Below are 15,822 nucleotides of genomic sequence, written 5' to 3' on the forward strand. Positions count from 1 at the left end.
TATTGAAATCTGGGTGAGATAGTCTCAACATTAGACCCATTTTATTTCCGTCCGTCCATTCTCCGCCTGTTCTTGAAGGGTCGCCAGGGAGGAGGTGCCCATCTCCACCGGGGGTACAACCTCGACAGATCATCACAGAGGCACAAAGGAGAAATAACCAGCTTACACACTTACACTTTAGGTCAGTTTAGAAACCAATTAACTAACAGTAACATGTTTTTGGATTAAGCTGGAGAACCAGGAGAGAACTCACGCATGTACTGAGAAAACATGCAAACTCTAAACAGAAAGATCCCAGGCCAGGATTAAAACTCAAGACCATATTGCTGCAAGGCAACAGTGTTACCACTGTGCAACCATGCTGCCCGCCATATAATAGAGCTTAACGGTCGTGACAACAATAACACAAAAGTTAATTTATTTCCATTTAATTGTATATTTAACTGATGACATTATAAAAGTAAATTATAAAGTAATATTTTTCAGAGTCCTGATCCTGCAGTAGCTCTGAAAGATATTATAGAGACATTTTAACTACCTATTAACGTTCGCATTCACTGCAGCACTCGTTTTTTTCTGTCATTGCAGCTGGAGCATCATGAGCAGTGGTGGTTCTTGCATGAATGCTGCCCCTCACTCAAACAAACCCCCCAAAGAAAGCCAATATAACTGAAAATCCATAGATATAATACAATGAATAAGAAGCACTCCTAATACAAGTCCAGGTTTTACAAGTTTCTATACATCATGCTTTTCACGATTTTGCTTATTACAAGAAAACACTGAAAACACAAATTATTTTTTCAAAAATAGAAACAGGTTCCATGAATTTCACTGTTTTTAACACGTAATTGTTCAGTGTATAAGCCAAATACCATGCAAAATACCATGACTAATGAGGACAGATGTTAAATCGGGGATGAGTAAATCCAATTAAAACTTGTCTAAGTAATAAAATAACCACTGGTTCAAACCACAAAGGGAGTGAATCTGTTCCTACTAACTGGACATACAATTGAGCCTTAGAAAACCCTTTTCACACACAACTTACAAAATTTAACTTTATTTTTTGCTACACTCTCTGCATGCTGCTCTGGGAAGAGATCTATAACACCCCATCGAAAACCACAACTAAACCACGGCCTTGAGGGATGATGCGAGATGCTGGTAGGGAGGAGCGACATTGGTTTCAGTTTCCCCAGAAATTGCAGTCTCTGCTGGGCCCATTTCACAATAGTGGCGATGTTCTTCGATCAGCGCGAGGTCATCAGAGATCCGCACTCTGATAAATTAAATGCCATTCACTTTCTCTCCTGGAAGGGCTCTGATGGCGAGGCTTTTGTGTTTGGCTCATGACCTTCAGAACTAGACGATCGTTTCCTTTGTTTTGTCCTCATAGAGGTCGTCTCTGCACCAGCCCTCTAGCTGTTTTGGCTTCCAAAACCATGAAATGGTCCCACTACTTTGATATAATCTGCACATTTAATTATCAAAACAGATCCACATTGATATAACAATCACGACACTGCACTGATCCAAAGGTTTCAGCTCCCTTTATAGTTCTATAAATAATGCATAGTAAAGTGCGTTTTTTTCCCCCCCCCATCACTCAGGCTGAAATAGTCAAATTGTTTTGCTTTTGTAACATGTTGTTTAAACTGTTTACATGCAACTTAACAATCACGAAATGCATCACGTTTGATACATTTCGTGTTGATTTCTAGGAACCAGAGCTTATTCTAGATACGTTTCGCAGGTCAGCTGTATGGATATATATTTTGTACCCACAAAGTAGCAGCATTTTACCACTTACATTGATATGCATCATTATTCTAGACTTGTGTTTGCAATGTATACAGAAAAAGAAAATGATTGCAAATTTCATCACAGTTCCATTGTCATTCTATCTGCTTTGGTGACTTTAAACACTTTATTTTCGTTTTCTGTCCAGCAGTCTGCATTGTAATTCAATGACGGAACATAATTCTGCCAGAGAGAGATTGATGTAGACATTTCTTGTCAATTGTAATTGTTTTCTAAAGTGCAAATACTTGACACATGTCCACATTGACTCATGCATTTTGTAGAAGTATCGGTTAAACTTTTGCTCCAACCGATCGGTCTTTGCTGCCATGACCATGACCTGTGCCTGACATCAACCAGAGAGCATTTTAGAAACAACAGAAAGCTTCTTTCTACTTTTTAAATACCGCTCACTAATTTAGTGACAATGTTGATTTTAAACAGACGTTCAGACGGATACCGTGGCCTTTGTCCACCCTGGTGAGCCCACAGTAGACCTTAGCACTGACAAAATGTCATTTCCTGTTCTCTCTGGTTCCTCAGCTCCCTAACAGAGCTCTCACTCAGCTGCTTCAGTCTCAGGGGCTTGTGGCTCTTCAGCCGATAAGCTAAAGTCAGAAAGATGGCGTCAACATGCTCTTTCTCAGCGGGGTCTTTGGCCGAAGTCTCGAACAGGGGGAAGTTGTAGCTGTCGGCAAGACAGTGGGCGGCAGAGGCGGCCACCTGCCGATGTTCCCTCAGGTCACATTTGTTTCCCACGATGATGCGCGGCACCAGGGGCCCCACGGAGTGTTTGCTGCACTCTTCAATCCACTCGGGGATGCTTTCGAAGGATGGCAGATTGGTCACGTCATACACAAAGATGACGGCGTGAACACTGCGGTAGTAGTGCTCCACCATGCTCTTCCTGAAGCGCTCCTGACCCGCTGTGTCCCAAATCTGCAACTGGAAAAGGAGGCAGAAGCAGAAGCAGATTCGTTGTTGTTCAGCGCGTGCAGCAAGAGTGACGCCATCGTTTTCCTACCGAGCAATCGGGACGAGAAAACAAACGACAACATGGCAATCTCTGTTTTGTCACTGTCTGGTTTGCGGAGTTTGGTTTTAAGAATCAGTATTGTAATGATGAAGAAAGGCCTTTGAAATGTGATTTGGGACTGAGCTGGTTGACAGTATTTTGTCGTAGTATTTATAGAAGAAATAGAAATTACGGCTGAAGCAACTAATCGTGATTAATCAATTATTAAAATAACTGTCAACTAATTTAGTAGCCAATTAATCGTTAACTGGCCTTTTTTTTGTAGACTCAACAAAGGCCAATTGCTGGAGAAACAGCATACTTATTAAGCTAAAACTTGCACTTCCAGCATGAAAGCTAACGTAAACGCACCCAGAATAGGAATAGAAGGGTTTAAATGAAAGCAAATCCATGAATTAGAATGGCCTAGTCAAAGTCTTTACAAAATGGATGTCAATAGATGCTTTCCATCCTATTTGTCTGAACATGAGACAGTTTGTGAAGAAGAATGGGCATTAACATAAGCCTCTAAATGCACAAAGCTGGAAAAGCCAAGTCCTAACACAATCTTTTGTTGGTCTAGCGTGTAAGAGTCACAGAAAACAAATTTGTGTTTGAGACTCTAAGGAATACTGATATTTTTGCAAGGCACTGTGTCATGAGATGTAGCACCTGTTTTCCTTTGATGAGAACATCGAGGAGAAAACTGTTGAATGAACAGTTCTAATTATAGACTTTTGCGAACTGACAAAAATGTAAAAGTAAAATATAGAAATCTTAAATTGTGGAATGCTGTAGCCCATTAGCCCGTTTTTCATTAAGCAAACTATAATTTCCTGTGATGATAAGAACGCTTTTCCTCTAATCTTCCAATAAAAGCAACACACCAGACAGAGCATGTTTATCGTTTCTTGTGGATAATTATTAACGTGTGTCACCTCACCTTGATGTTCTCTCCGTCCAGCACCACCGACCTCTCCCTGAAATCCACCCCGATAGTTGCCTCTGGGTTTTTCAGGAAAGTGCCCCCGCAGAAGCGGTAAGTCAGGCACGTCTTCCCCACGTTTGAGTCTCCTATGACTATTATCTTGAAGATTCGTGCCTTTCCACTGTCATGCTCTGGATGAGAGGAGAGCTCCAGGGAGTCATTCAGACTAAAAACTGTGTCAAATTCTTCCTCTGGTTTGTTTTCTATTGCCATGGCTCATCTCGTTGCTGTCTGGCCGGCGATAAGATATCGCGAGAACTTAGAAAAGCGTCGCTAGATGTCACCCGTAGCCAAGAGGAAATCATTGGAAGTACGCAAAATCTGCCTGTGGTTATTGCTTTGTTGTTTTGATTTTCGGGGAGTTCTTTGAGGTAAATTAGCAAACGGACTGTGCACATTTACATGCAATGAATGATGAAAAGGAAAATCACTTGTATTGTTTAAATTAAATTAATTTTTATTTCATTTAATTTATACACTAAAACATACGCTATTTTTTTTTAATAGTTTAATGTGAGGCTTCCACATATCTTGGGTAGCTGAAGGAGTAATTGTTGCTTTTCTTTATTCTTTTTCACGTTTTGATTATATTTTTTTAATTAATATTGCCATATGGAAAACTATCATATCTCAAGGTATTACGGGGTAATCTAATCTTGGCCCACCCTCATAAATATATATATATATATATATATATATATATATATATATATTTAAAATTGTGCAGTATGAGCATGTGTGGGTTCTACAAACACTAAAGTTACATTCAATTTCAAGTTTTCATGGTTATTTCAGATTTTTAAAATGTGACTATATTTTACCCATTTAGAGGTAAAATTGGTAAAATTCCAATTTTACCTCAAGAAAAACACTAATAGTCAGCATTGGTTCTCCTATTTTATTACCAACTGATCAAAACATGTCACAAGATCTATCTTTTGTTTGAATTCGTTGTTAAAACTGCTGCATTTTATTTTTTAGAAAGCCAGTTTTCCATGTTAACACATGGTTCTCTGTACTGTAGTTCCATGTACTGTTCAGACTGTCAGAAGCCTACTTCCAACATAGGTGGTTTAATACAAAAGACACCAAAATGAAATTTTCTAGATGTAATGGACACAAGTTTATTTTTGACAAACACAATAAAATCACCTCCTAATCAGTGAAAAGTAAATGTAAAAGTAAAATGTAGAGTCAAGCTAACACTCATCGCTATGGACCCTTTGGGTAAGGTAAAACCCAGCTACTAATGTTGCATTGCTGTATGCTGACAGAAATACTGACTCATCTCCACATCATGATTGTTTAAGCAGAAGCAGTTCGTTGGTCTTGCATTTCATAAATTTTATGCTCCCAAAAGCAGTTCAATGCCTACCATCTCTCAGCATTTTGGACCAAATACTGCCGATAAAGCAAAACAAGAATAAATTTCATTTCATTTTGGAATGCAGAAATTAAATTATCCTTCTACACAAAAAACATCATAGATCTGAATACAAAATGAGCCGCTTATAGTCACAACAAAAAGAAAGTCGAACATGGCAAGAAGGCTTCTGAGCCCAAACCTGAGACTGCGGCAAAACACTGACTTTGTGGTTTCAAACTAAAAATTTCACAACCACTTGCTAAGCGCAGAATCACATCATCTGCATAGAAAAAGCCCTGTTTTTCATCCAGTTTAGTTTGGAGTCATAAACGAGAGGCACTTAAGCTTCCAGACCTCAAATTTCTGATTTTACATCCATCTGAAGCTGGCGTGCAAGCGTATGTTCAAGTTAAACACAAATTTGATCAAAAACATGTCATTATGGAACAAAACTCAGAGTACAAATAATTAAAAACTACCCTCTATAGGTGTCCATATGTTTAAAAATAATAAATAGGACAAAAAAAAAAAAAAATAGTTCCAGAGTTCCCACAGCTTTGGAGGAGCCAAATGAAGTCTGGTGTTTTGCAAACAGCGACATGAATACATCTGAGAGATCTTTAAGCACCAAGCATGAGACGAAACCCCCAATTCAAATGTCTGAAGTCCACACTTCATCCCAAGTTGTTCACGTGTATGTAGGCATTTGACATTCCCACTGAGGAAAGCATATAATGAAAAAGTATGAAAAATTAACAGCTTAAGGGACAAAAAAAAGATTTGTCCCTGTGAAAGCAGGAAGAACACGTATATGGTAAAAGTAGTGTTCAGGTAATGGCAAGAAAAAGGTATCAATCCCATGTGCTGGCAGTGAAAGGATGTAAATGTGTGCCACACTTTTAAGAATATTTGTAAAAACATTTAATGTTTTATTTTTCCCTTCCAATTCATGCCCTTGTGTGTTGGTCTGTCATTACACAGAGATGCTTGTTGTATTTACTTAATCTCAAAGTGGTGCAATACTGTGAGTGGGTGAAATAGAAAGAAAAATAACCTCTCCCAGTCCTTAACTTATGTGTTCAAGTTAAATGGCTGCTTTAATACTGAAACCTCACCAGTGGCAAACAAAAATCCCCCAATGAAAAATAAATAGCCATCATAAATAAACACTTCTTTTGACAGGGGAACATCGGTTCCCTACCAGTTCTCATCAGAGAACGAACTGGAGCTGCCGGAATCGGAGTCTGCATCCGTTAAGCCGTCCAGGTCCCAGTCGGCGCTGGAGCCGCTGTCGTCGTCCTCCTCCGTGGAGAAGCTGTGAGCGGACCCGAGGCACGCCGGGTACACGCGCGTCGACACGCACACGGGCCCCAGGGTGGACACGTACACCGCCATGATGTTCTTCCACGCGTCCCGAGCGGGGTCGTACTCGTGGATGAGGACCCTGTTCTTGTTGTGCTGCAGCAGCGTCTGCGTGAGGAGCAGCAGCTTGCCGCTGTGCTGGATCACCTGGTAGTTGAGCGCTCGGCTGTCGATGGGGATGTCCCCCAGCCTCTTCCACTCCCCTCTTGCCGGGCTGTAGGCTTTGACCACGGGGATGTCGCACACGCAGACGATCTGCTCCTGGAAGATGCAGGCCTTGTGAAGCTTGTCCCTTCTGAGCGAGCCACAGTGGCGCCAGCGGTTTCTCTTGGGGTCGTAGCAGAGCATCCTCCTTTTGTTCACCACGTACAGGTGATCGTGCAGAGCCACCACTTGCATTTTCCCCAAAGAGTGAGGCAGCGGGGCCACCAACGTCCACTGGTTCCTCTGAATGCTGTAGCACTCCACCTCCTTTAATCGGGCGTCTGTGACTGGATTTCTTCCTCCCAGAAGGTACACGTGGCCGTTCAGGTATCCCATCCCTGAGTGGATTCTGCCCAGCAGCCTCTCCGCCAACTCCTGCCAGCTGTTGAGGACGGGATTGTACAGCCAGAAGTGTTTGGAAAGGTGGGAAGCCAAGTACAAGTTGTTGTCCGGCGTGGCGCAAACGATAAGCGACTCCATGGTGGAGCGTTTGTAATCTTGACTGCTGAGATCTTCCAAAGGCGGAGCCATGAAATACAGGTCCTCGGAGTAAGGGTCGCAGCACATGATGTTGTCGTTGGGCAGGCCAAAGAAGAGGATCATCTCCTTCGCGCTCACGCCTATTCTGTGTTTCGGTGCGTCCAGAGGCGCAGACATGGCGCAGCCGTCCTCCGCAGACCTGCTGAAGAAGGATGCCAGGTATGTCTCGATTAAAGGCCTCGCCGCGAGGCTCTCCAGGTAGCACTTGTCCTTCTCGCTGAACAAGCTCCAGCGCACACACTTCAGCACCTGCAGGGCGTCCTCTTTATCCACAGGTGCGTTCACCTCCAGCCACTGGATAGCTGCAGAGCACACCGTCTTCTCACAGTCCACGTCCAAAGTATCGAGAGACAATAGTTCCTTAAACTGATCCGAGTTCAGCTCGCACAGATCCCCTCCGTTAAACACCTGATTGAAGTTCCTGGCAATGAAGGCTTGGGCGTTCTCCTTTAACTCCGGATTGTCGTAGGTGTCCGCAAACTTCAGCATCCCCACGCAGTTGGAGTGATCCAGCCTCCTGCTCATGAAGCCGGAGCAGGCTTTCCGGATGTACTCCAGCTGCAGCATGTTGGCCGCCGCGTACAGCCTCTGCACGTTGCTCTCCGTGATGGTCACCCTGCCCGTGTAGCAGTAATCGATGATGACCGACATGGATTCAGAGTCCACGCCGCGGATGAGCACCCGCTCCTGGGCGCTCTCGTTCAGCCCGCCCGTGAACATGCTCTTGAAGTACGGGCTGGCAGCGGCCAGGACGTTGCGGCTGCACAGAAACACTTGACCCACGTCAACTCTTCTTCCCTCGCGCTGCTCCAGCGATTCCTCCTCTTCCTCATCATCATCATCATCACACTCAACCCCGATGGTAACGTCGCCGAGCAACCGAGAGTCGTACATCAGTTTCAGCTCGTGAATCAAGCCCCGAGCGTGGTTCACGTCCTCCAGTACCTCCGGACCGTTGAAGCAACCCAGCGATGAAGCCATTACGGCAAATTCGCACTTCTAAAGCCCAAGTCACAAGTTGTCAGACGGCAAACATGCTGCGTTTCTACCTACTCGTCGATGAAAATCAAACCTGGTTAAATACACTACAGCCGAACGTCCGCCTGAGTGTCCAAAAACTAACATTTCTCGGTGTCCAAATGAGCTTAGTCTCACTTCTGAATAAAATATAACCTACTAATCACAAACAGAGCACCACTTCATGTTACTGTCAAAGCTTTTTCTTCTTGTTTTGATAGTAGCAAGCAGCCAGCTACAATACGACTAAATAGGCGTCTATTTGGAGTGGGCTGCTTCTTACTTCCGGAGAAAGAGTTTCAGAATAATGTGTCGTCTCTGTGAATTATCACAAATACTGCTTATTCTCCCGCTTTATTTTCATATCTTGAGTTCCTTATAATGCTCTATAATTTTATTTTACAACATTAGCTACTTTGTTTATTTAAGATCAAAACCTTTCTAACTCCAAAATAGAAAATTAAATCTCTTATTTTGAAGCCTTACTGCATGCTCAACCTGTACGCTCTCACAACCTTGCTAGAATATAGCTCAACCTTCTGATTGGTTTGCAAAACTGTGTCAATTCGAGTTAGGTTGACCGAGATTCAATGAATTAAGTATTTAAATTATTTTATTAGAGAAATATTCTTTCCCCGTGAAAGACATAAATAATTTAAGGAATTAAATGACTAAATAGAATAGTATCGTTTGTAAAGTCCTAATAAATGAAATAGGATAAATATTACATCATCTTTAACAACTGATGAAAGCAATAATGATGTAAATAGATACAAAATGGCCAATGACCGAATCTAAACAAATTTACTCATGGACAGCCTAATGAAGCGAAAACTTGAACAGCACGATTTTTATTCACAAAATGTCATAAGCATAACTGCACACTATATTTTCTTTCGTCTTAACTCTGCGATGGTTAAAAGGTAAAAATACATTTTAAACCCATAGTATTTGATTTCTGGGATAATTTACTTGCTTTTGGCTTTTAGTTACAAGATAAAGAAACCATAATTTTTGCTTTGATTAATAATATCAGCCCTAACGTTAGTGATTTAGGTAACCTCATTTTATAACAATACATGTTTTTTTATGTACCTAAAATTGGTCCCCTTCCCCAACACACCAACCTACAAGTTGTAGGAAATCCTAAAGACTATCAAATAAACTTTGAATTAAAATAACTCACTCAGAGCCCTGATAACTGCTTTGTAGCTTTATTGCAAAGTATTTATTTAGTTACAAGACAAGAAGCTCCACATAAGACAGTTGTATTGTTTGGTCAGTGATATTAATCTAGTCTATATGCTTATAATTTATGCATGTAATGTAAGATCAATAATAAATATGAAAAGAGCTGAGTGGCTTTTGTATGCAAAAGCCATGTATTTTTAGGTGAATTTGTGGTTGAGGTCGTTGATTCTGCGCAGGGCGTCTTGGTTGCGGATGGTCTTATGGACGGTGATGATGAAGGGGAATGCTGAGGGCAGTTCCACCTTTTTACTCAACTTCTGATGACCCCAATGGAGACAGCGCAGCCATTCTGCGAGGTCACGCCGACCCGCTCGCTCCAGTGCGTCTTGGAGTAATTTGGTCTTATTTGGCTTGTCCCATGACCTCTCGTACCTGGTAATCAATCCAATATCAGAAAAAAGGAAAGAGGTGCAAAATTTTCTTTGGTGCAAAAACTACTGACATTAAAATTAGTTTTTTTTTTTTCTCCTTTCAAAAAGATCAAATTCTGACACCTGCAGACACGCACCCACCCACACACACACCCACCCACACACACACACACATAGTACCATCTTTCCAACATGAGCCTGGCCTGTTCGCTCCTCTCTGTTGATTTGGTGTGGAACTGATGTATTTCAGTCCTGCTGAAACCAAGTTGAGATGCCAGAACTGTCCATTCAAAACCCAGTTGTTGGGAAATCTCCTGTAGCGTACTCAGGTTGGTCACAGCATCCTGATTTTTTTTTTTTTTTTAAAAAGGCACGATAAATGCTCTAGCAATCTTAGATGTAATGTATGTCGAGCTTGTATGTCAAAAAAAGCTTAAAACTTACCTCTTGAGCTTTGTTAGGCATTTTTAGAAATACCGACCTTCCGCTCCAGGGCTAGGATTTTAGCACGTACAGAGCAAGTTTCCCCAACAGCAGGAGAATATACTTATGGCTTCTTAACTGTACAAGGCTAAACGTTACTTTGGAGACTTCCCTTCAAAACACAAGCATGTTAAAGATTAGTCAGCTCAGCTCTTCCAGGGTTTTCGCTGCAGCAAACATGTCTGGTTCAATGCTCTGCCTCACTTTTACAGCCCAGCCCATATAAATAGTTCAACATTCCTTTTCTACATTTATTATTAAACTTATCCCATAGCATTAAGCTAAAAAAACTAGCATATCAATCATTGGGTTTGATGTAAAGCTATTAAAAATCATCCACCAAATACAATTTTTTTGTATCAAAACAAATATTTGTTTTGAATCAACGATTTGTTCAGAATCTGATTACAACACAGGATGTTTTATGCATCCTATGTAATTTTGATTGAAAAAAGGACAGGAAAAATAGAATAGAATGACGATTACTGTCATGTTTAGTAGTTTGTGATGGTGAATAGGACCAAAATTCAGACATGAACTAGGAATGAACACAGCGAAGGATTTAATGATAAACTTAGGGAAGTGGACCAAGACAGACAGGACATGGAACATGGACAGACCAATAGGAAGAACCAACAAATAAAAAACAAAGAGGTAATATACTGAGGTGAGAGTGGAGAATGACACTGAGCACAAATTAATAAATAAGGGAATTAGGAAGAAAACAAACAGGCAAACTAAGGCAATGTGAGTCACTAACACAAAGAAAGCTGAACTAGAACCAACACCTAGAGGAAAAAAGGAAATAAGTCCAAAGGTACAAAGAACTGTACACAAGAAGACACAAAGAAACTAAACGTAAAGAAATGAACTGAATATGGGAAGACTAAATATGGAACTCAAAACACAAACACAAATGAAAACCAAAGCACCCAAGAATATAATGATATGTCATAAATTCAGTAATTCTCTTGGCTTCTCAAATTTGTGTAAAAAAACAAACATCTAAATCTAAGATAAAATGTGGTTGAAAGGTATGTTTCTTTAAGGTGTTGCTGTTGTTTTTCTTTCTTAAATCAATTTTGTGGAATATTTTGTGGAACTATATCCATGTTCTTTGCTGCTCTACTGTTAAATCTTACTTCATCTCTTGTCAGTTTTTACTACGCCTTGTGCCTTAAGAGTTAAAAATGCTAGAGCACACCTTTCCCTGTTATGAAAAACCGTTCTGGGTAAACAGCTCTGATCTAGACGTTGGGGAACACCGTCAACATCTCTTTACACATGGAAACAAAACAGAAATGTGCTGCTCAACTTGAGCTTTAACAGATTCTGAATCCATTTTGCTCCTTACTGTACCAGGTGAGAGAAAGAGAGCGGACAAAGATGCTTTGAAATGATTTATTCATTTTAAAAATTAAGCCCCTCTTTTTGTCCTTGTGATCCATAAAAAGCATGTGCAATATTACTGCAGCGATTAAATTTATGAAACAAGTGTAAAGATTTCATGTAATTACAGAAAATGAAAGTATCCTCAATATGAAATGTGTGTGCAAATGAATATCATATTTGATTAAAAAAAAAACAGCAAAAAAAAAAAAAGCTGATTATTTACTTTTACAGGTGAATCATAATTCCCATCTAAAGTGCTGCAAGGTCCAGCCATAAAACAGAACTATCAAGAAACACAACACTGTTTAACAGGAAGTAACTTCATTCCAGTTTGAGAACCTTCTTCTGCATCTTACCACGGAATGAAAAATAAAATAGTATTGCTCGCAAAATCAACCAAAGGAAACCATCCAAAGCATTCAAAGCGTGTACAAAAGCGTTAGGCTGGAGAGGAATTTCCATTCTAACGAATAAAAATAATAATCATCAACAAAGAAAACTCAAAAAAGAATAAAAAATAAACAAAAGTGGATTTCTTCTTTCACATTTAGCGTCTTATTATCAGAGTATTGCCTGTTGTTATCGTTGTGTTATCAGTGTTGAAGCAGGTAGTTTAGATCCAGCCTGCTGGATCCACACTTTTTCTCAGTCTTTGTGTTCACGTTAACAGTCACTTTCTCTGGGAGCTTTTGGCAGCATCATTTTTAAAACGGTACTTTTGCTCCCATGCGGAGTAACCCTGTACGGCCCTCAGGCTTCACCTCGGTTCAGTCCGTTTGGGTTCAGTAGCAGCCGTCTTTCCAGCTGCCGTCCCTCAGGGCGCTCAGAGCAGCCAGGCTCTTTGGAGGAGCGAGCAAACTGTGGGGAAGAAGGAAGCAAATCTACTGAGCATCTGATAAGCACGTAATAAATAACAGATTAACCAAATCAAATGCACCGACAATAAGATTAGGAAACGTGCAGAACACAGAGGGAACAAGTGGCGACACCCTGCTAGTGCAATCAGGCTTCATTTAAAACAGTGAATGAAGAAGGAGATGTGTTGAAGCATGGACACGCAGTTTGTATGTAGACCTGAGCCAGCGTCGCCCCCTACTGGCATCAGATAATTACTGCAACTACGCTGATGCTCAGTTATCGCTTCTGATCTGTAGCTATTAGAAATGTTTTTTTTACATAACCTTTGACCACAAGTAGTTTTGCTTCGTTTCCCTCTCTGTGCTTTGCTTTCTGCGTCACTAACTGGATTTGTTTGGTTTAACGTTTGACTTAAACTGCAGCATATTTAAGCAGTAAAGTTCAGTAACTTAGGTCTGAAGCCTGTGCACAGCAATCACACAATGCTTTATGCTTTTATATCTTACAGAACAAAGCATGCTGAAGTGCCACTGGTATTATAGGACCACACCAAGCCATAATTGTACCAGAACAGAGGTCAGCAACCTTTACAATAATTATTGTGATACAATCCTTTGAAAAAGATAACTGATCGAAATTTATGAGTACCTACCACATAAATTTAGTTTAATGATTAAGGCGCCCGGTTTTATTTTTGTTTCCAAGTTTTACATTAAAAGAAACAAAAACACACAACACTTCCCGAGTAAGAGCATGCATCTGAAAATGAAAAATGGAACAAAAAAACATATTACTGACCTAACAACACAGAAAGATTAATAAAAAAAAAACCCCTCTGTTGTACCTGATGGTGCGGTTTGGACCATACCTGCGGGTGGGCTGCATGATTTTACTCGCACGTGGAAGTCCGCTCACCCCCACTAAGGAAGTAGGACGAGGAAGCGAGCTGCGCGGGGCGGCCGCCTGGTTGATGCCGGCCTTCAGGGCGTGCGGCAGCAAACTTCCGCTGGCTTTCAGGGGCTGAGGAAGTGCCGTGCTGCTCGGGATGCAGCTCAAACTGGCGGAGGTGGACAGGGAAGTGGAGGTGGGGCCCTGCTGCACCGTGGGACTGACGTAGGCTGTGGCTTTCAGCTGCTGTCGTGGAGTGCTGGAGAAGTTTCCGACGCTCTGGACTCGCTGGGTGAGCTGGCCCGGGGAAGGGACTGAAAGCACAGTGGGAAACACACAAGACAGGCTTGAATTATGAGAGAATCGAGCCCCGTGTGGCTGATTTATCGGTAGACACACGGGCCTTACTGGAGGACTGGAGTCGGAGGAGCCCGCTGGACGAGTCAAAGCTCTGGCTGCTCCGCAGGGAGGGCATTGGTGGTAAAGAGGAGGGGCCGTTGGAGGGTGGGTTGACAGGGGAGGCCAGGCACGGAACACTGGGAACACTGGGCATGCTGGGAGCTCGGATCAGGTTGGGCATGCTTCTCCGTAGCTTGTCTGTTCGACAACGTTAGCGCACGTTAGCACGTTTGCAAAAAAAAGGTTTGTTAAAGGAAATAGCACTTATAATTTGAGAGGATCTGAGATAAAAAAAAAACAAAACTATAACTCAACAAATGGAACATTGTATTTCTGTTTATGGAACAAATCTGTGGAGTAATCTTGCAAAATAAACCAAAGAGAGTAGATTTTAAGAAAATAATATCATTTAAAATATCCCATCAAAGCAAAATGTGGCATATTGACTTGGTAGAAAAGATTTATTTTTTTCTCTGTTATTATTACTTTTTTATATATATTGTGCTTAAAGGTGTATCTATGTAGTTGATTGATGCTTAGGTTTTATGGCATAATGAATTGACCTTTGAGAGAAGAGTTAGGGCTTTAGGTGGATGTTTTTCTTCCAACTACTCTTTTTCATTCAAACTTGTTTATATCACCTTATCATCCCTCCATTTTAAATTGCAGATCAATTAAATAAACAAGTAATAACAGTTGTGCTCAGATCTTGCAGTTTTGAACTACTGCATTAAAAAACGTTTGAAAAAAAAAAAAGGGCTGCATGCAAAAGTCCAAACTCAGCTTTGAATTTGCAAACGGAAAACACTCACCCGCGCCGCTCCTGTAGGCTGCGTGTGTGTCTGCGATCAGGCTGGAGGGTCCAGACAGCTGAGAGAGTCCGCTGAGTGAAAACTGGGGGCCGGCCGAGGTGCGCCTGCAGTCTCTGAAGCTGGAGAAGGTGTGAGAGTGGGGCATGCTGCCCCGCTGCATAGAGCCCGTGCGAAAGAGTCGAGGCTGGGGAGGCGGCAGCTGGTCGTAGCCTTCGTCCTCCTCGTCCTCCTCCTCCAGGTCCAATTCGCAGCGCCTGAGGGAGTGCAAGGAGAAACTGGAGCTGCGACGGCCGGCTGTGGCTGTGGCTGAGGTAGAGGTAGAGGCGTAGTCCTGGCGAAGGCCTAGAGGAGAGGGGATGGATACTTTTATCCTGATAAAAACGCGAGTCTGAACTGTATGGCGTATACGATATAGTCCGAATAGAGGCACCGCTCATCTATTATTCAGTCACCGTATAAGTAAGCCAGACTGATATAGGGCATATTTCTGAAATGGTCTGCATAATTTATGAGCTGGCTACTCAAAGTCAACGTTTCAGAGGTCACACACCTCTCTCAGTCCCTCCATACAACCACGGATCAGCATTTTCATTGTGGGCCACAGACAGAACAAAGAACCACGAGCGGAGATACAGCACCGTCCACGAGGTGCTTAAAAATCCTTAGAGTAAATTCATCTCTCATTTCAATAAAATTATTGAATGCTTTGGTCAAATGGGCAAAAAAAAAAGAAGAAAAAATTGCTACAATTTGGCTGACTCACATTACAATTTACTGTATGTTGTGTCATTATTTAGTGTTTTTTTTTTTTGAACCACCAATCAATTCCTGCAATTTTTTAAGTTTTTTTTCACAAATTTGAAAGCTTAACGCTCATATCTTTTCTACAAATTTCTCACATGATGGAAAATATTTATTTATGTGCTCTTTTACAACAAGACAATCATTCACACACACATAACATACACATATTGGCCCCGAAGGTTTTTTTTTTTTTTTTTTTTGGGGGGTTAAAAAAGGGCCTTTTTTTTGCCCTTCGGGGTTTGGCTTTTGGGCCGGTTCTGCCCATATGG

At 41.5% G+C, this 15,822-nt stretch overlaps 3 protein-coding genes across 3 annotated transcripts in view; all 3 read right to left on the reverse strand.

The window, feature by feature from the left end:
- Positions 1–1,442: 1,442 nt before the first annotated feature.
- Positions 1,443–4,075, reverse strand: LOC106962314 (ras-related protein Rab-33B). Its single transcript, XM_015056665.1, has 2 exons — positions 3,762–4,075; positions 1,443–2,748 (listed from the first exon to the last, which is right to left on the reverse strand). Exons 1-2 carry the CDS (start codon positions 4,017–4,019, stop codon positions 2,302–2,304), a joined length of 705 nt encoding a protein of 234 aa, XP_014912151.1. The 5' UTR covers positions 4,020–4,075; the 3' UTR covers positions 1,443–2,301.
- Positions 4,076–5,260: 1,185 nt separating this feature from the next.
- On the reverse strand, positions 5,261–8,579 carry kbtbd7 (kelch repeat and BTB (POZ) domain containing 7). The gene has a single exon (XM_015056677.1). It carries the CDS (start codon positions 8,257–8,259, stop codon positions 6,370–6,372), a length of 1,890 nt encoding a protein of 629 aa, XP_014912163.1. The 5' UTR covers positions 8,260–8,579; the 3' UTR covers positions 5,261–6,369.
- A 3,208-nt stretch (positions 8,580–11,787) lies between these two features.
- Positions 11,788–15,822, reverse strand: part of slain1a (SLAIN motif family, member 1a) — a 23,851-nt gene continuing 19,816 nt past the window's right edge. The window contains exons 6-9 of the mRNA XM_015056688.1: positions 14,750–15,091; positions 13,947–14,135; positions 13,519–13,852; positions 11,788–12,650 (exon numbers count right to left, since the gene is read on the reverse strand). Of these exons, the coding sequence (XP_014912174.1) occupies positions 12,575–12,650; positions 13,519–13,852; positions 13,947–14,135; positions 14,750–15,091 (941 nt within the window). The 3' untranslated portion in view covers positions 11,788–12,574. The remainder of the gene's footprint in view (positions 12,651–13,518; positions 13,853–13,946; positions 14,136–14,749; positions 15,092–15,822) is intronic.

This window comes from Poecilia latipinna, unplaced genomic scaffold, assembly GCF_001443285.1.
Source record: "Poecilia latipinna isolate Pla-1442-1.1 unplaced genomic scaffold, P_latipinna-1.0 Scaffold60, whole genome shotgun sequence".
In the NCBI taxonomy this organism is placed as follows: domain Eukaryota; kingdom Metazoa; phylum Chordata; class Actinopteri; order Cyprinodontiformes; family Poeciliidae; genus Poecilia; species Poecilia latipinna.